The sequence below is a fragment of the Mesoplodon densirostris genome, chromosome 3 (genome assembly GCF_025265405.1).
Source record: "Mesoplodon densirostris isolate mMesDen1 chromosome 3, mMesDen1 primary haplotype, whole genome shotgun sequence".
Taxonomy (NCBI): Eukaryota; Metazoa; Chordata; class Mammalia; order Artiodactyla; family Ziphiidae; genus Mesoplodon; species Mesoplodon densirostris.
The window spans coordinates 162476135-162503306 of NC_082663.1; the positions used below are offsets into that span (position 1 = coordinate 162476135).

General features: G+C 45.9%; 1 protein-coding gene across 1 annotated transcript in view; it reads left to right on the forward strand.

Annotated features, from left to right (window-relative positions):
* The window catches only part of STK10 (serine/threonine kinase 10), a 131883-nt gene that overhangs the window by 80203 nt on the left and 24508 nt on the right, over window positions 1–27172 (forward strand). The window contains exons 9-13 of the mRNA XM_060094947.1: window positions 1291–1836; window positions 4504–4634; window positions 8958–9081; window positions 9531–9710; window positions 26962–27054. Of these exons, the coding sequence (XP_059950930.1) occupies window positions 1291–1836; window positions 4504–4634; window positions 8958–9081; window positions 9531–9710; window positions 26962–27054 (1074 nt within the window). The remainder of the gene's footprint in view (window positions 1–1290; window positions 1837–4503; window positions 4635–8957; window positions 9082–9530; window positions 9711–26961; window positions 27055–27172) is intronic.

Here is a 27172-nt window from a genome sequence, read left to right on the forward strand (position 1 = left end):
CTGGTTCCAGGAGGGGGCGGGCAGCGAGGATGGGGAAGAGGCAGAAAGTGTCACGTCCCACCTGGTTTCTCCACAGGCAGAAGGCTGGTCTTTGTCATGAAGACAGTGGGGGCCCATGAGGGTTTCAGGCAGGGGCTGGGCGTTGCTGTGTGGATGTCAGGATCAGATCTGAATTTTTGAACCATCATTGCTCTGGGTGCTGAATAGAAGGTGGATTAGAGTTGCTTCTGAAGATTCCATATCCAAGGTTAAAAAAGCACAAGAGATGGGCTTCCCTGGTGGCGCAGTGGTTGAGAGTCCGCCTGCCGATGCAGGGTACGCGGGTTCATGCCCCGGTCCGGGAAGATCCCACATGCCGCTGGGCGGCTGGGCCTGTGAGCCATGGCCGCTGAGCCTGCACGTCTGGAGCCTGTGCTCCGCAACGGGAGATGATGCCGCGACAGTGAGAGGCCCGCGTACCGCAAAAAAAAAAAAAAAAAAAAAAAAGCACAAGAGGGTGCTTATGGTATGATTCTGTTAATATCAAGTTTAAAAGCAGACAAACTGACCTATAACACTTAGAGATCAAAGTCAGGACAATGATTGTGTTAGGGGGAGGGTGGACACAGGTCAGGGTCTCAGGACTGGGACAGTGTCCCATTCCTGACCTGGAAGGTGGCTGTGTGGGTACTCACCTTATTCATTAGGTTGGACATTGATGTTTCATCCACAGAAATCAGTGTTCTGTTTCACAATAGCAACATTTTCAGTACTTTCTACCCCTGAAAAGCTCTAAAAAACAAAAACAAAACAAAAAAAGTGGCTAATAGGCTAAATCTAGCCCCTGGATAGGTTTGGTTTGGCCTTTCTGTGATTTTTTAAAAAATTTGAGTTAGTTGCCATCTAAAAATTGGGAGATGTCATGTACAAGTCCAGATTTGAGCTTGTCTTGAAAAATTGGAGGTCTGGGGACAGGGGACCCATTTTCCCACGTTGTCACAATTGGCTGGAGCGGAGTAGCCACTGCCCCCTTTCGACAGGGCATGAGCTATCTAGCTGGCCACAGTTGCCTCCACTCCTAGGAGGAAAACCTATTCCTCAAAGCAAGTAGTACAATAATTTTGTTTGTTAGTTAGGCAATAAGGAGTGGGGAGGACTGTGGCTTACTAGAGAGGGATGCCTGGCCTACCTGCCTACCTCCCTGGCCCGCTTCACCTTGTGGGTGTCTGACTTTCTGACCTCACTGCACCTCTGACTCTTGCCTCGGACACACAGTAGCATGGCCTTGACTATGTTTTTTTTTTCTCCTAGCCTCTGGGGAACCACACTCGGGACTCCTCTGAGGTGAGTCAGCTGAGCCTCGATGCTGACAAGCTTCTCAAAGAATCATCTTTCACCCCACTGCCACCTAGCCAGCCTCAGGACATTGTGAATGGGCCCAACCAACCCTCTGGGGACACATCCCTCCAAGCCACCAGCCCCCCAGATGTGGCCCCTGGAAATGAGAACGGCCTAGCCGTGCCCGTGCCCCTCCGGAAGTCCCGACCGGTGTCCATGGATGCCAGGATTCAGGTATCCGAGGAGAAGCCAGCCACTGACCAGGGTGGGGACCTCAGTCCAGCAGCCAGCAGGTCCCAGAAAGCAAGCCAGAGCCGTCCCAACAGCAGCGCCCTGGAGACCTTGGGTGGCGAGAAGCTGGCCAACGGCAGCCTGGAGCTCCCTGCCCAGGCGGCTCTAGGCCCTTCCAAGAGGGACTCAGACTGTGGCAGCCTCTCCACCTCCGAGAGCATGGACTATGGCGCCTCCCTCTCAGCCGACCTGTCCCTGAACAGAGAGACGGGCTCTCTGTCTATCAAGGTAACGCTGCCCCTTGAGCCTCAGGCTTGGAGCAGGAAACACTGCAGACTGTGTGGTGTTTTGGTGTTTGAAAGCATATGGTGGCTGCCTTCCATTATAAGTAGTTCATGAGACTGCTCTTTCTTTAAAGAGCTCTCCGTTTGATTCATGGTTAAACCCCCAAATATCTGAGTTCGGTCTGGGATTTAGTCATGTCAGGCAATTAATTGGTTTGGGTTTTCATTTCAGTTTGGGTTTTCATTTAAATTGGGTTTGGTTAAAGGCCCTGCTAAAATGGGGGAGAGACAATTCTAGAAGCGAAAGTTCTCTGACTTGGAGGTGAGCCGTATGGTCCAGCTGCCGACTGATTCAGTTAAAGGGAGTGGGCTCGAGGCTTCCTCCTGGCTCGTGGCTGTTCTGCAGGAGGTGGCATTGTGAATGACAGTAGCCACTGCACTTGAGAGCTCAGCACGAGGCCTGTACTGCAAACTGCTTAAAAGCAACCACACATGAGGCGCCTTCAGTCATCCCAGAGTACAGCCCAGCAAACAGAGGCTCAGGTGGGAGGTGGGGAGCTCGTCAGACTCCAGACTCTGAGCTCTGAATCCCACATGCCATTCTGCCCTCGCGGTGGGAGCTTTGGCCTGCTTGTCCTCAGGAAGGGCAGACCGCATCCCCGGCCCATCTCACAAATCGTGAGCTATTCGTGAACTCACTGTTGGTCACCTGATTGGCCACACTGAGGACCTCATCCCCAACCAAGGCTGAATTTACGGAAGGTTCCGCATCATTTTTGTTTTTTCCTTCCATCACTTACTTGGTGAAAATGACACAGCAGAGACTCAAAAATATTGGCCAAATGAAAGGGAGCCAAAGGAGAGGCAGTCAGCCAGCACAGTTAGCTTTGGGAACAGAAAGAAAGCACAGTTTTAACAGGTCACCAGGACAAGCGGAGACGGCAGCCGCTTTGTTGTATAATCATCTTCCTTAGGATAGGGGGTCTGTCGTTCTCTTCTTAAAAAAGACACTAAGGGTTAAAAAAAAAACAGTAATTTTTTTTTCTTTTAAATAAAGGTTGACCCACCCAGAGCCGGGTCCCCACCTCTTCTCAAGGGTATTGAGAACATTCCTTTGCTGGTGGGCTGGCAGTGAGTCAGGGAACGCGGCTGTTCTGATAAGAGTCCACGGCTGCGTCAGCACCCTTGGCTTGACGGGGAGCCTGTTACCCCCAGGCGGAGGCCCTGTGACCAGCAGCAGCTCTAGTGTGAGGGCTGCACCCAGGCCTCCTTCCTCGCCCGCCATCTCCAGCCAGCCTGCATTTCTGGTTGCTAGACTGACTCATCTTGAACTGAGTCCTGGGACACGTGAGCTGGATGCTGTAGGGCGAGGAGCTGCAGGGTGACCTTTCAGGGCCAATATCATCCAGAGCTCCTGGGCGAGGTGCCATGGGAAGAGGTGGGAGCCTGCAGGGGAGGGGAACCCAGACCTCAGGGCCAAGGGCAGTCTACTGGGCTCGACTGAGCGGGCACGGGGGTTAGCGCGGACTTTGAGGGCAGAGGCCTCCTGCTGGGCACCACCCTGGCTCTCCCTGCACTCTCAGGCTGGCAGGCCCTCGGAAAGGCCGGCCTGGACTGCACCAGGAAGGGCCTCGGAAACCAGTGGAGAGGTCGGAGGGGAGAGGCCGTGATGACTTCCGTGCAGGCCCACAGGCCTCATCCGAATCAGGATGGAGGACTTTCAAAGGGTATTTAAATACCCTTAACCCCTCCTGGAGGAGTTCTGGCAGCACTGTGTAAGCAACCGCACGTGAAAGGCATGATTATTCACAGGGAAAAGTAAAGATAAAGATTATGAATAATCTCATGGTGGCTCTAGATGGGTGTGGCCTCCTGTGGAATTCAGGTCAGGTCGGATTTGGCTGCCAAAGCAGTTATGAACTCTGGTTTTCCAGGCTCTTTGGATTTTGGCATTGAGGATAAGAGAGCGTGGTCTGCAATAATAACCATCAAAAATAACTACCGGGCTTCCCTGGTGGTGCAGTGGTTGAGAGTCTGCCTGCCGATACAGGGGACACGGGTTCGTGCCCCAGTCTGGGAAGATCCCACATGCCGCAGAGCGGCTGGGCCCGTGAGCCATGGCCGCTGAGCCTGCGCGTCTGGAACCTGTGCTCCGCAACGGGAGAGGCCACAGCAGTGAGAGGCCCGCGTACCGCAAAAAACAAACAAACAAACAAATACATACATACATACCTACATGCCGAGTGTTGAGCCCTTGCCGTGAGCTGGGTGTTGTTGTATGCCCCACCACCATTGCATCTTTGGAACCTCCTCTGACAGGTCGAGGAAGCTGAGGCTCGGACAGGACAAGGGACTTGCCCAGGGTCACAGAGCCAGTAGGTGGTAGAGGGAAGATTGGAACCCAGCTCGCTCTTTCTGACGCCACGTCTTGTGTGTGAGAGAGTGCTGGCAGCCAGCGGGCAGGGGATGGGCCGTGTCTGAAGGGCGAGATCAGGGAGAGGAAAGGGCCCAGCGTCAGACACTCGGGCAAGAGGGGGACAATGGACAGTCACCTCCTACCTGGATGGGGCTGAGGCTCTGGGGCCAGGGGGGCTGGGGGCTGCACCCTCTGTGTCGCCCATGGATTCTTAGCTGTGATGCTGAGCTTTGCCTCATGATCTTCCCCGGCCAGAACTCGAGGCTGCATAATAAGACTCTCAAGAGGACACGCAAGTTTGTGGTGGATGGTGTGGAGGTGAGCATCACCACCTCCAAGATCATCAGTGATGATGAGAAGAAGGACGAGGAGATGAGATTTCTCAGGTAAGCCTGGGAAGGGCCACTGATGGTGGTGATAGGGTGGGGATGTGGTGAGAGGGATGGGCGTGGGTCCTTCTGGTACAAGAGCTGTTTGTCTGTCTACAGCATCAAGTGTGGGATCAAGGACACAAAAGGAAGCTGGCTTTGCCTGAGATCCTGCATTCTCTGACCCACCCAACCCCCCATCCACCAATCCATCCACCCACCCATCCATCACCTACCCACCTACCCAGCCCTCCACCCTCCCCTCCAGCCAGCCAGCCATTCACCCATGTATCCATACCCAACAGCAGGTTGGGGGACATGGTGGTGACCCAGGTAGTTGAGGCTGTTGCCTTTGTAAAACTTACACCTCATGGGCCAACAAACAGCACGATAATTCAACAACAAACAGCAAGATAATTCCCAACTGTGGTACATGCTGTGAAGGGAATAATATGGGTGAAAGGATAGTGAGCCCCTGGGCTGGGGTCGGGGACACTGCTCTGTGGGAAATCCCCTGAGCAGAGCCAGGAGGTTGAGAGGAGCTGGCCACGAGCGGAGCCGGGGGATCACGGAGGGAACTGCAAGGCCAAGGCCTGAGGGTTGACCGTGTGGCTTGTTTAGGGACCTGAGAGGGCAGGGCTGGAGTGTGGAGTGAAGGTGGGAGGGAAAGGATGGGGAGCCGTCCCCAGGACCTGCAGGGCCAAGGTCATGTTGGCCCGTGGGCAGGGGTGGAGGAGTGTGGATTTCATCCCCAGTGTAGCTGGAGTGAAGCAGCTGGAGAGTGACCCACAGTAACATCCCTTTTGAAAGCCAGCTGCGCTGTTGTGTGAGTCTGGGCATAGAGGGGGCAGGACTGATGCAGGGATCCAGGGAGACCCCGGCCAGGATGGTGGCCAGACAGAGGGAAGAAGTGGTTGGATGCAGCATGCATTTTGGAGGCAAAACCTGTGAAACTGGAAGGGATTGGTGTGGAGAGGAGGGTGTGAGGCAAAGCTGTTTGCTAGGAACCATCTTTGCACTTTTAAGGCGCTCAGGCGCCCTGACAGCCCTCCTCAGGGAGACCCTATCTTGGCCGTTCTGTAAATTAGGAAACTGTTTCTTGGTGGGAACTTCCTGCCTCAGGTCATCCAGGTGAGAAGCTCTGTCTGTGTGAGGATTCTTCCTGGCTTCCACTGGACCAGGAAGCTTGCTTGGGGGCTGCCAGGGGAGGGGGTGAGGGGCTTTGCAGTTAGGGAGGGAGGCCTTGGACTCACGAATCTCCCTTGAGGCCAGGCCTTTGAAGGCTAAATTCATGATTGATTTGTAGGACATCTCTAACATATCAAACACATTCATATCTTTAAAAAGCACAGGGACTTCCCTGGTGGTCCAGTGGTTAAGACGCCACGCTCCCAATGCAGGGGGCCCAGGTTCAGTCCCTGGTTGGGGAACTAGATCCCACATGCGTGCAGCAGCTAAGACCCAGTGCAGCCAAAAATAAATAAATAAATATTTTTTTAAAAAAAGAAACAAGGCCTGATTTTCCTAGAGGGGTGGGATAGGGAGGATGGGAGGGAGACGCAAGAGGGAGGGGATATGGGGGTATATGTATACGTATAGCTGATTCACTTTGTTATACAGCAGAAACTAACACACCATTGTAAAGCAATTATTCTCCAATAAAGACGTAAAAATAAATAAGTAAGTAAGTAAGTAAAATAAAAAGGAGAAAAAAAAAAAGCACAGACATTCCAAAGCCAAATAGAAGCAGTTTTGGATGCCTGGGGGGCATTTCTGCCCTCTAGGAGCCAGGGGGATGAGAGGCAGACTTTTCATTGGTGGAGTTTCTGCGTGCATGCATATGCGTGTACACACATGCACACACACGCACGCACGCGCACACGCACTGGTGTCCTCATCTGTGTGCGCTGGAGAGGCTTGAGGCCGGGGGAGAGGTGGGTGTGGTTGGTCTTCGAAGATGACACCACCTTCTGTTTTAATGGTCACCTGGGAGGTGGCCTGTACTCCTCACTCTTCAGACCCCAAGGGCTCAGTTTCCTTTCTGTCACCTCCCCTCTGGGCAGTTCAGGTTCCTGGGGTTGAAATTCCAGACCCAGCACACCCCGTCTAGAAGCGATGCCTCTGGCCCTGGCACTGGGCCTCCACCTTCCTCCCAAGCAGAGGGGTGGGTGCCACTTAGGTTTGAAAGGTAAGATTTAGCCGCTGTGGAGGAGAGGTGCTCACAGTGAGAGAACAAGGCTTTGCTTGTTTGCCTGCCGTGGTCTGAAGGTCCGCACGTCCTGTCAGTGTGGCCAGGCCGCCAGGCTGTGAGCTGTGGCGGGCTCTGGCCCATGTCCCTGGTCGTACCTGGATCCTAGCATTTCCGGAGGATTGGGTGACACGTAGGCTTTTGAATGGTGTCCCCGAATAGTTGCTCTCACAGATTGAGGCCGCCAGGTCAGAGTTCCTTCTGGTTTTGCCTAAACTTGCTGGTTCTTTCCTCCTTAAGCCTGTGTCTGCCTGTCCTTTCCTTGTGAGGACTCAGGTTGGTCAAGGAGGAAATGTCAGAACCTGGCTGCTTACCTTCTTCTCTGTTCATTTTTTGGTCAGTTGTTCTCTGAGCCTTAGTCTCTCTTGTGTCAGGGTCTCCCTCTCTTTGTCAGCTCTCAGCAATCACCTCCTGCCTCCTCTCTTCCCAAATGCAGAGGCTCCCAAGGAAGCTTTCTTCTGTGCCTCTAGAAAGCATTTCTGGCTTTTCCCAGAGACTGGGCAGCCTTTACCTCTTCCTCATTATCATACGAGAAGTTACCACTTGGGGAGTGATTGCCATGTGCCAGGCAGACACTACAGGTATCATCTCATGTAACCTTAAAGAACCTGAGAGGTAAAGATTCTCTCCCCATTTTACAGATGCAGGAACAGAGCCTGCAAAGACTGAGCGACTGCCTAAGGGGAAGTGAGCTGAGCTAAGATTCAAATAAGGCCCCCCGACCCCTGAGCGCGTGCAGGCCTCTCCTCCTGCAGCTGTTAGCGGGCAGTTCCTGAGTAGCTGTACCCGCTCAGAGCTGTGAGGAAAGCCCCACAGCTGGGGTGGCCATGGTACAGGCTGCAGACGCTGGACTGGAATAGGACAGAGGCTGCCAGGGAACCGCCCCCCGTTCACAGTCAGGAGGCCCAAGTTCTTTCTGCATCATTTTAATTTCTGATTCCATAAATGATACATATCAATTTTTAATGGACTTGCCCAGAAAGAAACACAGTGGGTGGGGTTTATCCCACCAGTATTTTTTCTGTGTACACACATATACACAGTGACAATAGGTATGTTACCAAATGAAGGTACACTGTGTGGTTGGGGTCAAATTTTTATTGTATTTACATTTTGAATAGGTAATATCATGGTTCAAAACTCGACAAGAAAAAGAAGGTAAACAGCGAAAAATTTCCCTCTCACTTTTCTGCCAGCCATCCAGCTCACCTCCTTGTGTTAATATTTTACAGTGTAATCCTTCCAGAAACACTCAGTGTTTAAATAGGAAAGTAAACACACACATGCACATGTGCACACACATATAGGGTCCTTTTTGTTTTTCACCCAGATGGTAGGTAGCATAAGAGACCCATACTCTTCAACAGCTTGCTTTTTTCATTCAGGGATCAATCCCTATCCGTTCATAAAGAATTGCTGCATTTTTCATAGATTTTTTTCCATGTAATTCAATATCTCTGAGAACTTGATTTTTTTAATGGTTGTATAAAATTACATCAGATGGACATATTTAATTAGACTATATTGATGGACATTTGCTTCTAATTTTGTACTATTATAAATAGCATTGTTATGAATATCCTTATTCAATTTTGTTGTGCATCTATGATTATCTCTTTAGAATCAGTATCCAGAAGTGGAACCTACTATGTCAAAAGGCAGAGACTTATTGCATTGTCCTCTGGAAATGTGTCAATTTGTACATATCAGCAGTATATGAAAGTATCAATTTCCCCTATATTCTTGCCTATTTAATGAAAATGTTATTTCTGTTTAATTTGTATTTCATATCCACATAGCTAATTTAAAGATTTTGTCTTTTGTTTCATGTCTGTCCATGTTCTGTGCCACTTTTTAAAATTAGGATATTCCTGTTTTTCTTATTGATTTGGAAGCACTCTTTATATATTAAAATTATTAATGTTTTGTCTGTCAATAAATGTCAAAGTCTGAGTTCTAAGTTCGCGTCATGCCTCTACCCCAGTCTTGTGTGACGCCTCTCCACGCCCCAGCCTTCAGTGTCCCTAGCTATGAGTTATGTGATCACTGAGGGCACTTTCTGACTGAAATGTCCACATCCTTCCACCCTTCAGGCGCCAGGAACTCCGAGAACTTCGGCTGCTCCAGAAAGAAGAGCATCGGAACCAGACCCAGCTGAGCAGCAAGCATGAGCTGCAGCTGGAGCAGATGCACAAACGTTTTGAACAAGAAATCAATGTGAGCGTGAGAAAAGATGGATCCCTATAGGGCTTCTTGCTTCCATATTTTCTTTAAGCGTAAGTTGCAGAGTGAGGATGATTGGGCATGGAGAATAATTCACAACAATTGCCCAATTCCTCTGTTTCCTGTTCTCATTAGGCATTGACTTATAAACACAGCATTGCATGAAGGTCACGATGCTCCTCTGAGTCACACAGGAGGATCTCTAGAGGGGACATAACCTGTACTGAGCCCCATGCAACAACCCTGCGAGGTAGATGGTCTGGTCTTCCTTTTGCACATGAGCAAAAGACTCAGAGAGGTTCAGTGACTTGTCCCAGGTCACACAGCAAAGAGGTGGTAAACCTGGGATTCAAACCCAGGTCTGAGCACGGGCTCTGGGCTTTCCCCATCTCCCTCCCAGGTATAAGGTGACTTTCCTGAATTTCCCTTTCTGCTCCTTCCAGGCCAAGAAGAAGTTCTTTGACACAGAGCTGGAGAACCTGGAGCGTCAGCAAAAGCAGCAAGTGGAGAAGATGGAGCAAGACCATGCTGTGCGCCGCCGGGAGGAGGCCAAGCGGATCCGCCTGGAGCAGGAGCGGGACTACGCCAGGTTCCAGGAGCAGCTCAAGCTGATGAAGAAGGAGGTGAATACGTGTTGGGTAGAAGCAGGGGTGTCTAGGAGGATTAGGACCCTCTCAGTTGCAAGTAATCAAAACCCAACTCAACCTGGCCTCAGAAACAGGGAATTTTGGGGAGCTTGTATACATGAAAAGCTCACATCCAGCTATGTCTGGATCGACGCCCTCCAGCTGTGCCATTAGGAGCCCCTTCCCCATCATTTGGGCTCTGCTTTCCTCTGTGTGGATTTGGTTTCGGGCAGGCCCTCGCCATGTGGCGTCAGGCAGCTTCCTGTACATCCCCCCAGCTTAGCAGCCCTCACTGAAAGAGAGCAGGGGGAAGGAAGGGATGGCAGTTCAGGGAAACTTGAGATGCTGTTTCCAGAGGGGCAGTGGGTGCTGGATGGGTGCACACACGTCCTCCATGCCTACTCTCCCTTCTCCCGGAACAGCAGCCCCCTAGTTTGGACCTATGTGCCTGTTCTCCCTCTTGCCCCATCCAGCTGGAAGGGGAAGTGGGAGGTGGCATAGAGGTAGGTGGTCCTGAGACAAGGGCAGGGTGCCGTATGTCTCAGCCTGCCCAGGGAAGGGCATCTGGGTCCCATAGAGCAGCCCACACCTCCCCCTGTGGAGCCAGACACTGGGAAGCTGGGACAGACTTTCTTTCCTAAACTCTCAGGAGGAAGGAGGCGGATGAGGAGGGTAGAAGCCCTGGGGCAGGCATACCAATCAAGGCTGCTTCCCAATCTCCAGATGGGAGCAGTAGGTGAACAGCTTCTAAGGGTAGTCCATGGTGCTCGGGGACCTCAGAACCCAGCTCCTAGACGGACATGACATTTGGTGTATCCAAGGGCCCTCCAGTGGCTGCCTGTGGGTACCGGGGCCACTGGCTGGCTGAGCAGGGCCAGGGCTGGGATGAGACAACTTATCTAGGGCACAGAATTTAAGGAGGTGCCAAAAAACTCCATAATCAAGATAAATAATATTCTGATGCAGTGTTTTAAAATAAAAATTCATGTAAAATATTCATGATGAACAGAATATCACCTATTTAAAACAGAGGCAGGGGACTTCCCTGGTGGTCCAGAGGTTAAGACTCTGTGCTTCCACTGCAGGGGGTGCAGGTTTGATCCCTGGTCGGGGAACTAAGATCCCACGTGCCGCATGGTGCAGCCAAAAATAAATGAAATGAAATAGAATAAAATAAAACAGGCAGGATCCGACAGGGCTGGGGTTAGTGTGAGGCGATGGGGTTGAGCCCTGCAAGTATAGGACTTGATCCTGTCTGTATTTGAATTTTGTTCATAATTTTTTTTTTTTTTTTTTTTTTTGCGGTACGCGGGCCTCTCACTGTTGTGTCCTCTCCCGTTGCGGAGCACAGGCTCCGGAGGCGCAGGCTCAGCGGCCATGACTCACGGGCCCAGCCACTCCACGGCATGTGGGGTCCTCCCGGACCGGGGCACGAACCCGTGTCCCCTGCATTGGCAGACGGACTCTCAACCACTGCACCACCAGGGGAGCCCATGTTCATAAAATTTTTTTTTGGCATGAATTTTGAGTTTTAAAAATTGTATTTGTCTTGATTACTGAGTTTTTTGGCATTCCCTTTTGTGCCTGAGGTGAGTGCCTTGACTTACCCTGGTCCTGAACCTCCTGCTGAGAGATGGGCCAGTGGGCTGAGATGTGTGGTGGGGAGGAGGGAGAAGCGGATACTAAGCACATCCCCCGCTCCAATGCTGGGAGCACAGACGTGGTTCCAAGTCTCGGCTGTGTGGCTCAAAACGAACTGCTGGGCTTTGGACAAGCTCCAGGCAGACCTTGTTTTAATGCACTTGGCAGCTACTGTGTTTTCTTTTTTTTACAAATTGAAGGTTTGTGGCAACCCTGCGTTGAGCAAGTCTTTCTGCACCATCTTTCCAACAGCATTTGCTCCCTTCCTGTCTCTGTGTCACATTTTGGTAATGCTTGCATATTTCAAACTTTATCATTATGATTATATTTGTCATGGTGATCTGTGATCAGTGATGTTACTTTTGCAAAAATATTACAACTCGCTCAGATGATGATGAGCGTTTTTTTAGCAATAAAATATTTTTTAAGTTATATACAATTGTTTTTTTTTAGACATAATGCTAATGCACACTTAACAGACTACAGTATAGTGTAAAGATAACTTTTTCTATGCACTGGGAAACCAAGATATTCACGTGACTTGCTTTATTGAGATGTTTGCCTTATTGTGGTGGTCTGGAACCAAGCCAGCAATATTTTTTGAGTTCTTGCCTGAGTTCTGGCTGCCTTCTGTCACAGTGAGAGTTATTCAGCTACTGTTCTATTGAATATCTACATGTGTGGCACTGTATGAGGTGCCAGGGATACTGTAGTGAACAAAATAGATAGGGTCCCTACACTTGAGGAGTTGTTCATTGCCAGGGAAACCAGAAAAAAAAAAGCACAACATCAAATAAAAAAACACTTGCCCATTCCATACATGCTGTGAGAGCAAATAGGTTGGTTAACTAGGGAAGTTACGGAGAGATCAGTATGTGACATTTAGGCTGAGACCAGAAGGATGTTTCTAGGAGGGTGGAACGGCATGTGCAAAGAACATTCCAGTAATAAGAACATGCCAGGAGGGTGGAACAGCATATGCAAAGGCCCTGAGGTGTGGGAAAAAGCTTGGAAAGAACTGGAAAAATGATCAGTGTGGTAGGAGCTTAGGAAGAGATTGGGAGATTCAGACGAGATGAAATCAGACAGGTAGAGAGGGGCCAAATCACAGAGGGAGGTGAGTCAGAGGCAGGAGTTTGCTGTTTGATTCGGGGCTGTTTACCGTGCAGATATTTTGAGCATTAAATGAGAAGCACCCAGTGTCTGCCCCAGAGCAAGTACACCGCGGATTCCAGTTTCCTCTTGGTGCTTCACCCCGTCATGTATGCGCACCCTTTGTACGTGCGGGTGGGGGAAGGAGTTGTGGGGACTGTAAAAGTGGGAAAAAGAGGAGGTGCCTGGGACGGGGAGGTGTGAGGGGTCACCACGGAGTTCCTCGCCCTTGGCTGGCACCGACCTTTAACAAAGGTGGACATTCTTGTTGGCAGCGTTCTGGGAGGGTTTTCAAGCCGGTCAGTGAATTCTGAGGCAGTGCGTGGGATCTGGTACTTGGGCTTCTACTCAGATTCAGTTTTTAGGTTTTTCTTTTTCCCTGGGTGTTTTTCTTCAAAAAGTTTTCATGGAAAGAAAAAGCTTGACCTCTTTGTCCTTTTGGCTTCTGCCGTTTGGTAAGACTGTGACCTGTCACTGTCCTCCCATGAGGCATTCTTGCTGCCAGGACTCCGGCTCGCTGACTGAACAGAGCTGCTGGCTTTAACCTGCTTCACGGTGGAGCCAGGCAAAGTGTAGGCTTGCGCTTGCTTCTGGTTCCCAGAGCTAGCTGCGGGGGGTTTGTTACTTAATTAATCAGTGTATATTTTTAGAGGTCCTACTGTTTGTCACCCGTGTGTTAGGCAGTGATGAGCAAATCATACACAGCCCCCGTCCTCAGATTTGCCATTGTTGTAAGAGGCTGCATGTTACATGGTTATAAGAAGTTTGAGAACGTACTATATTTTTATCAGAGGGAGTAAAGGGGGAAGATGGTCTTTTCCACTTGTAAAGAGAGAAGCAAGTTCTTTTAGGATGGCATCATAGGGAAGTGGTTGTGTGGGCCTGGAGTCAGAGAGACCCGAGTTTGAATCCCGGCTCTGAACTCAGGCAAGCTGCTTCAACTCACGAAGCCTCTGTCTTCTCTGTGAAAGCAGGTAATGACAGGATCACTCATGAAGCTGTTCTGGATAGAGACTAAATGACAGAATGCAGGCCAGGCACCTGGCACCTGGTAAGCACTTACTGCATGGTGGCCCTTTCGGTTATTCTTACCATTATCATTATTATCAGTTTCCAAAGTAAGGTCTAGAGATTCTTGCTGGTGGGGGCCAGTGAAGGGCTTTGCTTCATGGTACCCCCCCAGGTGTCCCACGATTCCATGTCCCGCCATTGCCTACTCCACAGTCCGAAGACCTTTGATCACAAAGGTCACCTGTGTGAGGGCTGCTGGTGAAGCCCAGCAGGGAGGCTTGGGTACGCCCTTGGATTGGTGGTTAGGATGCAGCAGCAGGGGTGAAGGACAAAAGTGGGAATGAGTAGGACCCCCAGTTGAGCAGGCTCTGAACTACCCACAGATGCATTAGCCAGCCCAGTGCTGCATCAGAGAAATCCACACGTGGATGCTGGAGAAGAAGACCATACAGAGACCCATGTGGACTTGACTTTAATCAGTTCAGAGCAAGGAAGGGTTCATCCTGTCCATCTCCCTATGATCCACTGAATGTGAGAAAGCCAGTCATGATGTGATCTCAGGCATAGAAAACATACAAAAATAACAGAGGGTAAAACTTGAGATGCCTCATGGGACCTCTTTCATGGTTACAGCAATTGTTATGAAATATCATACTAATGACCTTCCAGCATTTAGGAGGTATGCATATAGAAAAAATCATTATTAGTAAGCTAGTTGAATGGGGACGTGTTTATTCTTCATTGTTGTTTCAAGTAATTAACTAAATCTAGTACTGTGTGTGTCTACATATAGAAATATAATAAATGTATAATAAGTGTGTTCTATGAGAATGGAATTGATGGTCTGGTCCTCAGTCCCCATACACACACAGTACACTTAACATCCACGAGAAACTCAGTGGACAATTGTAACTTACTTCTTAGGTCATCTAAATTTGAAAACAAATTCAATCAGTCTTGAAGGAAAGCTTTCCAGAACTCTTTGTTTCCCTGCCTTCCTAGACAAAACTCATTAAACATAATTTAACTATTTCTTAAATAGTTTGGATCTCTATAACATCACAGAGTTATATTCCTGGAAGGACCCTAGAAGTTTTAGCTAAAAGCCAGATAATTTTTTCTGATGAGAAAATGGGAAACAAGTCCAGGGACTGTTCCAAAGGTGTGCAGTTGGGCCAGAAAGCAGGATTTCTGACATGTAGTAGAAAGCCTCTCTTTATAGACCTCAGCCAGAGTGGCGCTGGTACATCCCTGTCCTCAGGGGTTACTTATGAGCAGGTCCAGGTGTCCCTTTGCTAAGTAGCTCCATGTGACTCTACTCTGGATGTTCTTTTGCTTTCTCCCTCCATTGTCAGTGGTATAAGACTGCTTACTGTTTTCAGTGCCTTTAGCAGAAACCTCCAGATCCTTTTCTAAACTGCTGTTTCTCATCTTCTGTCCTGGAAAACCGCATCATCAAGCTTGAAAAGCACACTTCTAAGCTAATGCATCCTTTCAATTGTATGATGCCTTGAATGGGGCTGTCAGAGGCGTTTTGACAAACACCTGACTGGTGCTGAATTATGGTTAGGTACCATATATCCAAGGGAGCCCCTGGAAATGGAAGGTGAAGTGGCACAAATGAGATTTTTGAGATATTTTATGAGGACTTCTAACACAGTGATTCTCAACCAGGGACTCTTTTGCTCACCAGGGGACATTTGGCAGTGTCTAGAAACATTTTTGTTGTCACAGCTGGGGAGAGGGTGCTACGGCATCTAGTGGGTAGGGGCAGCGATGCTAATAACATCCTGCATAGTGCGTAGGACATCCCTCGCAACAAAGAATTGTCTGCTTCCAAAGTCAATAGGGCCAAGGTTGAGAAACCCTAATCCAAGGCCATTAAAGCTAAAGAACAAAGGGGCAGAATTCAGATTACAAACCTAAAACCATGAAAGAAAACATCCAAGAACTGAAGAAGAGACAATAAAGAATAGCTGATAGGATTTTGGGGTCAGATGATAGTGTATGTTTAACTTTAGGAGAGGCCGCCAAACTTTCCCAAGAGAGTCTGTATTATTTTACATCTCCAAGACAATGTGTGAGAGTTCCAGTTGCTCCACATCGTCACCAGTACTTGGTATTATCAGTTTTATTTTTTCTGTTTTAGCCATTCTGATAGGAAGTGGTAGCTCATTGTGGCTTTTTATTTGCATTTCTTTAATGACTAAAGTTGAGTATCTTTTCCTGTGCTTTTTTGCTATCTATATATCTTTTTTGGTGAGGTACCTGTTTAAACCTATTGCCCATTTATTTAACTGGGCGATTTGTTTTTTTATTACTGAATTGTGACAGTTATTTTTACATTCTGAATACAAGTACTTTGTCAGTTATATATTTTGCAAATGTTTGCTCCCAGTCTGTGGCTTCTCTTTTGATTCTCCTAACAGTGTCTTGCATAGAGCAGAAGCAGTTAATTTTGGTGAAGTCCAGCTTATCATTTTTTCTTAGGGATCGTGCTTTTAGTGGCTTATCTAAGAAATCTTTGCATAACACAAGGTCACATGTTCTAGGTGTTTTATAATTTTAGGTTTTATATTAAATGCATAATGTATGGGTGAGTTTCACTACTATTATCATTATTGTTTTGCCTGTGGATGTCCTAGCACCTAGTTTTCTAGCACCATTTGTTGAAAAGACTATGCTTTCTCCACTGACTTGCCTTTGCATCTTTGTGCAAAATCAATTGACCACACATTTATGTGTCTATACCTGGACTCTCTGTGCTCTTCTATTGATCTATCTTTTACCAGTTCTACAATGTCTTGATAAATACATTTTTACAGTAAGTCTTGAAATCAAGTAGTGTGAGTCCTCCAACTTTGTTCCTTTTTTCAAAATTGTTTTGGCTATTCTAGATCCTTTGCCTATCCATATACACCATAGAATCAGCTTTTTGATTTCTATAAAAATGTCTGCTGGGATTTTTGATTGAGATTGAGTTGAATCCATGGATCAAGTTAGGGAGAAGGGAATCTGAACAATATTGAGCCTTCCTTTCCATAAACAGAGTACATCTCTCCATTCACTTAGATCTTCTTTGACGTCTTTCCTTAGTGTTCTTTTTTAGTTTTCAGCATACAGATTCAGCATATATTTTGTTCGAATTATTCTTATTTCATATTTTTTTGGTGCTGTTGTACAAGGTGCTATTTTTTAACGTCAATTTCTTTTTTTTCTTCATTTCTGAGTATACAAGCATTTATTTTTATTTAATTAATTAATTTTTAAAACATCTTTATTGGAGTATAATTGCTTCACAATGTTGTTTTAGTTTCTGCTGTATAACAAAGTGAATCAGCTGTATGTATACATATATCCCCATATCCCCTCCCACTTGTGCCTGCCTCCCACCCTCTCTATCCCACCCCTCTAGGTGGTCACAAAGCACCAAACTGATGTCCCTGTGCGATGCGGCTGCTTCCCACTAGCTATCTGTTTTACATTTGGTAGTGTGTATGCGTCAGTGCTACTCTCTCACTTCATCCGAGGTTAACCTTCCCCCTCCCTGTGTCCTCAAGTCTGTTCTCTACGTCTGTGTCTTCATTCCTGTCCTGCCCCTAGGTTCATCAGAACCATTTTTTTTTTTTTTTAGATTCCATATATATGTGTTAGCATATGGTATTTGTTTTTCTCTTTCTGACTTACCTCACTCTGTATGACAGACTCTAGGTCCATCCACCTCACTACAAATAACTCAGTTTCGTTTCTTTTTATGGCTGAGTAATATTCCATTGTATATATGTGCCACATCTTCTTTATCCATTCATCTATCGATGGACACTTAGGTTGCTTCCATGTCCTGGCTATTGTAAATAGTGCTGCAATGAACATTGTGGTACATGACTCTTTTTGAATTATGGTTTTCTTGGTATATGCCCAGTAGTGGGATTGCTGGGTCATATGGTAGTTCTAGTTTTAGTTTTTTAAGGAACCTCCATGCTGTTCTCCATAGTGGCTATATCAGTTTACATTCCCACCAAGAGTGCAAGAGGGTTCCCTTTTCTCCACACCCTCTCCAGCATTTATTGTTTGTAGACTTTTTGATGATGGCCATTCTGACCGGTGTGAGGTGACACCTCATTGCAGTTTTGATTTGCATTTCTCTAATGATGAGTGATGTTGAGCATCCTTTCATGTGTTTGTTGGCAATCTGTATATCTTCTTTGGAGAAATGTCTATTTAGATCTTCTGCCCATTTTTGGATTGGGTTGTTTGTTTTTTTGATATTGAGTTGCATGAGCTGCTTGTATATTTTGGAGATTAATCCTTTGTCAGTTGCTTCATTTGCAAATATTTTCTCCCATTCTGAGGGTTGTCTTTTCATCTTGTTTATGGTTTCCTTTGCTGTGCAAAAGCTTTTTTAAAAAAATTTATTTATTTTATTTACATTTTATTTTTTGGCTGCGTTGGGTCTTCGTTGCTGCATGCGGGTGAGTGGGGGCTACTCTTCATTGTGGTGCGCGGGCTTCTCATTGTGGTGGCTTCTCTTGTTGCTGAGCACGGGCTCTAGGCTCACGGGCTTCAAGTTGTGGCACGTGGGCTCAGTAGTTGTGGCTTGTGAGCTCTAGAGCACAGGCTCCATAGTTGTGGCACACGTGCTTAGTTGCTCCATGACATGTGGGATCTTCCTGGACCAGGGCTTGAACCCGTGTCCCCTGCATTGGCAGGCGGAATCTTAACCACTGCGCCACCAGGGAAGCCTGCTGTGCAAAAGCTTTTAAGTTTCATTAGGTCCCATTTGTTTATTTTTGTTTTTATTTCCATTTCTCTAGGGGTGGGTCAAAAAGGATCTTGCTGTGATTTATGTCAGAGTGTTCTTCTTATGTTTTTCTCTAAGAGTTTTGTAGTGTCTGGCCTTACATTTCGGTCTTTAATCCATTTTGAGTTTATTTTTGTGTAAGGTATTAGGAAGTGTTCTAATTTCATTCCTTTACATGTAGCTGTCCAGTTTTCCCAGCACCACTTATTGCAGAGGCTGTTTTTTCTCCATTTTATAGTCTCCATTTTATATTCTTGCCTCCTTTATCAAATATAAGGTGACCGTATGTGTGGGTTTATCTCTGGGCTTTCTATCCTTTTCTGTTGATCTATATTTCTATTTTTGTGCAAGTAGCATACTGTCTTGATTACTGTAGCTTTGTAGTATAGTCTGAAGTCAGGGAGTCTGATTCCTCCAGCTCTGCTTTTCTTTCTCAGGATTGCTTTAGCTGTTCAGGGTCTTTTGTGTTTCCATACAAACTGTGAAATTTTTTGTTCTAGTTCTGTGAAAAATGCCAGTGGTAGTTTGATAGGAATTGCATTGAATCTGTAGATTGCTTTGGGTAGTATAGTCATTTTCACAGTGTTGATTCTTCCAATCCAAGAACATGGTATATCTCTCCATCTGTTTGTATCATCTTTAATTTCTCTCATCAGTGTCTTATAGTTTTCTGCATACAGGTCTTTTGTCTCCTTAGGTAGGTTTATCCCTAGGTATTTTATTCTTTTTGTTGCAGTGGTAAATGGGAGTGTTTCCTTAATTTTTCTTTCCGATTTTTCCTCATTAGTTGTAGGAATGCAAGAGATTTCTGTGCATTAATTTTGTATCCTGCTACCTTACCAAATTCATTGATGAGCTCTAGTAGTTTTCTGGTAGCATCTTTAGGATTCTCTATTTATAATATCATGTCATCTGCAAACAGTGACAGCTTTACTTCTTTTCCGATTTGGATTCCTTTTATTTCTTTTTCTTCTCTGATTGCTATGGCTAAAACCTCCAAAACTATGTTAAATAATAGTGGTGAGAGTGGGCATCCTTGTCTTCTTTCTGATTTTACAGGAAATGGTTTCAGTTTTTCACCATTGAGAACGATGTTGGCTGTGGGTTTGCCATATATGGCCTTTATTATGTTGAGGTAAGTTCCCTCTATACATACTTTCTGGAGGGTTTTTATCATAAATGGGTGTTGGATTTTGTCAAAAGCTTTTTATGCATCTATTGAGATGATCATATGGTTTTTATCCTTCAGTTTGTTAATATGGTGTATCACATTGATTGATTTGCATATATTGATGAATCCTTGCATTCCTGGGATAAACCCCACTTGATCATGGTGTATGATCCTTTTAATGTGCTGCTGGATTCTGTTTGCTAGTATTTTGTTGAGGATTTTTGCATCTATGTTCATCAGTGATATTGGTCTGTAGTTTTCTTTTTTTGTGACATCTTTGTCTGGTTTTGGTATCGGGGTGATGGTGGCCTCGTAGAATGAGTTTGGGAGTGTTCCTCCCTCTGCTGTCTTTTGGAAGAGTTTGAGAAGGATAGGTGTTAGCTTTTCTCTAAATGTTGGATAGAATTCGGCTGTGAAGCCATCTGGTCCTGGGCTTTTGTTTGTTGGAAGACTTTTTAATCACAGTTTCAATTTCAGTGCTTGTAATTGGTCTGTTTATATTTTCTATTTTTTCCTGGTTCAGTCTGGGAAGGTTGTGCTTTTCTAAGAATGTGTCCATTTCTTCCAGGTTGTCCATTTTATTGGCATATAGTAATCCCTGATGATTCTTTGTATTTCTTTGGTGTCAGTTGTTACTTCTCCTTTTTCATTTCTAACTCTGTTGATTTGAATATTCTCCCTTTTTTTCTTGATGAGTCTGGCTAGTGGTTTATCAATTTTGTTTATCTTCTCAAAGAACCAGGTTTTAGTTTTATTGACCTTTGCTACTGTTTCCTTCATTTCTTTTTCATTTCTTTCTTTTTATCTTAATTTACTTACTTATGTATTTATTTTTGGCTGCATTGGGTCCTCATTGCTGAATGCGGGCTTTCTCTAGCTGTGGTGAGCAGGGGCTACTTTTCATTGTGGTGCGCAGGCTTCCATTGTGGTGGCTTCTCTTGTTGCGGAGCACGGGCTCTAGGCACACGGGCTTCAGCAGTTGTGGCATACGGGCTCAGTAGTTGTGGCTCGCAGGCTCAGTACTTGTGGTACACGGGCTCAGTTGCTCTATGGCATGTGGGATCTTCCTGGACCAGGGCTCGAACCCGTGTCCCCTGCACTGGCAGGCGGATTCTTAACCACTGCACCATGAGGGAAGTCCTCAATTATTTCTGATCTGATCTTTATGATTTCTTTCCTTCTGCTAACTTTGCATTTTTTTTGTTCTTCTTTCTCTAATTGCTTTAGGTGTAAGATTAGGTTGTTTATTTGAGATTGTTCTTGTTTCTTGAGGTAGGATTGTATTGCTATAAACTTCCTTCTTAGAACTGCTTTTGCTAGATCCCATAGGTTTTGGGTCGTTGTGTTTTCATTGTCATTTGTTTTAGGTATTTTTTGATTTCTTCTTTGAATTCTTCAGTGATCTCTTGGTAGCCTCCATGTGTTTGTATTTTTTACAGTTTTTTTCCTGTAATTGATATCTAGTCTCATAGCGTTGTGGTCGGAAAAGATACTTGATACAATTTCAATTTTCGTAAATTTACCAAGGCTTGATTTGTGACCCAAGATATGATCTGGCCTGGAGAATGTTCCATGAGCACTTGAGAAGAAAGTGTATTCTGTTGTTTTTGGATAGAATGTCCTATAAATATCAGTTAAGTCCATCTTGTTTAATGTGTTATTTAAAGCTTGTTTTTCCTTATTTATTTTCATTTTGGATGATCTGTCCATTGGTTTAAGTGGGGTGTTAAAGTCCCCCACTGTTATTGTGTTACTGTCGATTTCCCCTTTTGTGGCTGTTAGCATTTGCCTTATGTATTGGGGTGCTTCTATGTTGGGTGCATAACTATTTAAAATAGTTATATCTTTTTCTTGGATTGATCCCTTGAACAGTATGTAGTGTCTTTCTTTGCCTCTTATAATAGTCTTTATTTTAAAGTCTATTTTGTCTGTTATGAGAATTGTTACTCCAGCTTTCTTTTGATTTCCATTTGCATGGAATATCTTTTTCCATCCCCTCACTTTCAGTCTGTATGTGTCCCAAGGTCTGAAGTGGGTCTCTTGTAGACAGTGTATATATGGGTCTTGTTTTTGTATCCATTCAGCCAGTCTCTGTCTTTTGGTTGAAGCATTTAATCCATTTACATTTAAGGTAATTATCGATGTATGTTCCTATGTTCCTATTACCATTTTCTTAATTGTTTTGGGTTTGTTTTTGTAGGTCTTTTCCTTCTGTTGTGTTTCCTGCCTAGAGAAGTTCCTTTAGCATTTGTTGTAAAGCTGGTTTGGTGGTGCTGAATTCTCTTAACTTTTGCTTGTCTGTAGAGGTTTTAATTTCTCCATTGAATCTGAATGAGATCCTTGCCAGGTAGAGTAATCTTGGTTGTAGGTTTTCCCCTTTCATCACTTTAAATATATCCTGCCACTCCCTTCTGGTTTGCAGAGGAGTTTCTGCTGAAAGATCAGCTGTTAACCTTATGGGGATTCCCTTGTATGTTGTTTGTTGCTTTTCCCTTGCTGCTTTTAATATTTTTTCTTTGTATTTAATTTTTGATAGTTTGATTAATATGTGTCTTGGTGTGTTTCTCGTTGGATTTATCCTGTATGGGACTCTCTGTGCTTCCTCGACTTGATTGACTGTTTCCTTTCCCATGTTAGGGAAGTTTTCAATTATAATCTCTTCCAATATTTTCTCAGACACTTTCTTTTTCTCTTCTTCTTCTGGGACCCCTATAATTCGAATGTTGGTGCATTTAATGTTGTCCCAGAGGTCTCTGAGACTGTCCTCAATTCTTTTCATTCTTTTTTCTTTATTATGCTCTGCGGTAGTTATTTCCACTATTTTATCTTCCAGGTCACTTATCCGTTCTTGTGCCTCCGTTATTCTGCTATTGATTCCTTCTAGAGAATTTTAAATTTCATTTATTGTGTTGTTCGTCATTGTTTGTTTGCTCTTTAGTTCTTCTAGGTCCTTGTTAAATGTTTCTTGTATTTTCTCCATTCCATTTCCAAGATTCTGGATCATCTTTACTATCATTACTCTGAATTCTTTTTCAGGTAGACTGCCTGTATCCTCTTCATTTGTTGGGTCTGGTGGGTTTTTATCTTGCTCCTTCTTCTGCTGCATATTTCTCTGTCTTCTCATTTTGCCTAACTTGCTGTGTTTGGGGTCTCGTTTTCGCAGGCTGCAGGTTCATAGTTTCCATTGTTTTTGGTGTCTGCCCCCAGTGGGTAAGGTTGGTTCAGTGGCTTGTGTAGGCTTCCTGATGGAGGGGACTTGTGCCTGTGTTCTGGTGGGCAGGGCTGCATTTGGTGGTGTGTTTTGGGGTGTCTGTGAACCTAGTATGATTTTAGGCAGCCTCTCTGCTAATGGGTGGGCTTGTGTCCCTGTCTTGCTGGTTGTTTGGCATGGGCTGTCCAGCACTGGAGCTTGCTGGCCGTTGGGTGGAGCTGGGTCTTAGCATTGAGATGGAGATCTCTGGGAGAGCTCTTGTCGCTTGATATTACATGGGGCCAGGAGGTCTCTGATGGTCCAATGTCCTGAACTTGTCTCTCCCACCTCAGAGGCTCAGGCCTGACACCAGGCCAGTGCACCAAGACCCTGACAGCCACACAGCTCAGAAGAAAGGGGTGAAAAAGGAAATAAAAAATAATTTTTTAATTAAAAAATAAATAAGTAAAATAATTAAAATTAAAAAATAAAAAATAATGAAAATTAAAAAGTACTAAAAAAAAGAAAAGAGAGCAACCAAACCAATAAACAAATCCAGCAATGATAACAAGTGCTAAAAAGTATACTAAGATAAACATAAAAATCCGAAACAAGTCAGTTGCAGACAGGAAACCCCAAGTCTACTGTTGCTCCCAAAGCCCACTGCCTCAATTTTGGGATGATTCGTTGTCTGTTCAGGTATTCCAGAGGTGCAGGGTACCTCAAGTTGATTGTGGGGATTTAAGCCACTGCTGCTGAGGCTGCTGGGAGAGATTTCCCTTTCTCTTCTTTGTTTGCACAGCTCCTGGGGTTCAGCTTTGGGTTTGGCCCCACCTCTGTGTGTGGGCTGCCCTCAGGCTTCTGTTCCCCCTATGACAGGATGGGGTTAAAGAAACGGCTGATTAGGGTACTCTGGCTCACTCATGCCGGTGGGGTGGGGGAGGAGGAAGGGGTATGGTAGTTATAATTGGAATGCGGGACGAGCCTTTGGCGGCAGAGGCTGGCGTGGCATTGCAACAGCCTGAGGCGTGCCGTGTGTTCTCCCGGGGAAGTTGTCCCTGGATCACGGGACCCTGGCAGTGGCGGGCTGCACAGGCTTGCGGGGGGTGGGGGTTGGACATGTGGATAGTGACCTGTGCTTGCACACAGGATTCTTGGTGGCTGCAGCAGCAGCCTTAGCGTTTCACACCTGTCTCTGGTGTCCAAGCTGATAGCTGCGGCTTGCACCTGTCTCTGGAGCTCATTTAGGCATTGCTCTGCCTTCTGTGGGCAGACAGGGAAGGAATCCCCTCTCCTCGTGCACCCCGAAACAATGGTCTTTTGCCTCTTAGGCAGGTCCAGAGTTTTTCCTGGACTCCCTCCCGGCTAGCTGTGGTGCACTAGCCCCCTTCAGGCTGTGTTCATGCAGCCAACCCCAGTCCTCTTCCTGGGACCAGACCACCGAAGCCTGAGCCTCAGCTCCCAGCCCGCACATGCCCCAGTGGGTGAGCAGACAAGCCTCTCAGGCTGGTGAGTGCTGGTCGGCACTGATCCTCTGTGCGGGAATCTCTCCACTTTGCTTTCTGCACCACTGTTGCTGCATTCTCCTCCGTGGCTCCAAAGCTTACCCCCCCACACCCCACCCCACCACGTTTCCGCCCGTGAAGGGGCTTCCTAGTGTGTGGAAACTTTTCCTCCTTCACAGCTCCCTCCCAGAGGTGCAGGTCCTGTCCCTATTCTTTTGTCTCTATTTTTTCTTTTTTCTTTTGCCCTACCCAGGTATGTAGGGATTTTCTTGCATTTTGGCAAGTCTGAGGTCTTCTGCCAGCCTTCAGTAGGTGTTCTGTAGTTGTTCCACACGTAGATGTATTTCTGATGTGTTTGTGGGGAGGAAGGTGATCTCCATGTCTTACTCCTCTGCCATCTTGAAGGTCCCCCTTAATGTCAATTTCTAATGTCAGTGCTAGAGTATAGAAAATAGTGGTATATTGATCTTGTATACTGACCTCACTAAACTCACTTACCAGTTCTAGTACTTTTAAAAAAATAGATTTCTTGGGATTTTCCACATAGAAAATAATGTCTGCAAACAGTTTTATTTCTTCCTTTTTAATCTGTATGCTTTTTGTTTCTTTTTCTTGCTTTATTATGCTGGCAAGGACCTCCAGTGGGATGCTGAATAGGAATAGTAGAGTGGACATCCTTGCCTTGTTTCCAGTCTTAAGGGGAAAACATTTAGTATTTCATAGTTAAGTATGATGTTAGCATTAGGGTTTTTTTGTAGATGCCCTCTCTCAGATTAAGGAAGTTCCCTTCTATTCCTAGTTTGCTAATAGATTTTGTCATGAATGGATGTTGCATTTTGTCAGATGTTTTTCCTATATCAATTGATGTGATCATATAGTTTTTCTTCTTTAGTCTATTGATATTGTGAATTACATTGCTTTGTTTTCAAATATTGAATGAGCTTTACATTCCTGGGATAAAGTCCACTTGGTCATTATGTAGTTTACTTTTTATATATTACTAGATTGAATTTGCTAATATTTTGATGAGGACTTTTGAGTCTATATTTATGAAAAGGATTTGGTCGGTGGTTTTAATGTCACTCTGGTTTTAGTTATCTATTTCTTCTTGAATGAGCTTTGGTAGTTTCTTCCAAGGAATTTGTCTATTTCACCTAAGTGGCTGAATTTATTGACATAAAGCTGTTCATAGGATTCCTTTAGTATCCTTTTTAATGACTGTAGGATCTGTAGTGATTTCTCTTTCACCCTTCATACTGGTAATTTGTGTTGTAGTATCCTCTTCCTCTCCCTCCTCCTTTTTCTTCTCCACTTCCTCCATCTTCTCTGTCAATCTGACTAAAGGTTTATTAATTTTATTGACTTCTGCCTGATTCTTTGGCCAGAAACACAATGTTTCTTACAGTTTTAGCCACTGCATCACTGTCTAGGACAGGGGCAAAGCCAGGAGAGCAAAAGGAAAAAAAAAATCCCAGGAAACTCACCCCCGGTACCAGCCCCTTCTACAAGTTTTGACTCCCTTTCATAGCCACCTGATTTTGTTTACTTTTCAGAGTCCTCAGTTAGTTGCTTTTTGTATTTTATCCAGAGTTTTTCACTGTAATCAGCAGGAATGAGAGGCTGCGTTGGCGTACCTCACCACGCCAGAAGTAGAACTCTCCTGGAATGCTCTTTTTGATCATGGACAGTATGGAAAAATCCTTCACTACCTGCTCCTAAGAGCCCTGTCAGTGAGTGCATGTTTTGGGGTGTCAGGTAACTGTGAAGGTGTGGGTTACTCAGAGAAAACTGTTTGAGGAACTCTAGCTTCCTTATAGTGAAGTGTCGTGAATCTCTTCTTTTTCTGTTATAAAAAACAGAAAGCCAGTTCCAGCTGGCTTGAGAATACTATTAGTTCACCATCTGCCCACCTGGCATCTTTTGGAGTCTCAAGGACATCAAACCAAGAACTCCTGTCTCTGACCAGGAGGGCAGAAGTGTCACCAGGAATCCTTCATCCCTTAACATTGCTTCCATGCATTGATTCTGTCTCAGGCAGACCCCTCCAGGGTGGTCCACCATGGCCTACATCCTCCCAGCTCAGCAACCCCAAAGGACAGAGAGCAGCTTCCCCCAATAATTCCAGCACCCATCCTGAAGCTCTCACTAGCCCAGCGAAGATCACACGCTCATCTCTGAACCAATCCCAGATGCCAAGGCATGGAATATGCTGATTGGCAGCTTGGATCATATGCCAGCCTAGAGTCAGATGGGGCTGGGGGCATCAGCCATACCTGAACCTCAGAGACTGAGCAGGGGCTTCCTAATGCATGCATTCTTAACCGGGGTGATATCACCCCCAAGGAGTTAAAAACGTCTTAGATATTATAATGGTCTAACAGATTGACAGTATATCTGTGGGATTAAAATTTCATGGTGTTGGTTAATTAGGGAAAAAATGTCTAAAAGGGCTTCTGAGGGGGCAACAATTTAAAAAGAGGTTGAGAAACACTGTCCTAAAAGAAACTGAGGTGCTGTCATCAGAAGGGGGATGGATACCAAACAGCAAAAACAGCATCTGTCTGCTCTGAAGGAGTCTGGAAACTGGAGCCAGCAGCAGACAGGTGGCCAGTAGGTGCCATCTGTCAGCAGAGTGGAGAGCAGAGTCGGGGCTGGTGCCTAGAAAGCTGAGCCGCATCTTCAGTCTCCCTGGCCCAGGAGTTCTGGGATTGAAGGCTTATTCAATATGAAGTGTGGAGGTACCCTGACCTAGCCATTCTCTGCTGTCTCTGGTGCAGGTGAAGAACGAGGTGGAGAAGCTCCCCAGGCAGCAGCGGAAGGAGAGCATGAAGCAGAAGATGGAGGAGCATGCGCAGAAGAAGCAGCTTCTCGTGAGTCCTTGCCCCTCAGTTGGGGAGTAGGGGCGTTGGGGAGTCTCAGGTTTGAGTCCCTGAATGGTGACCAGAGCTCTTCTCTGTCTGTGCCCATGCCCTGCCCTTTGAATACTCA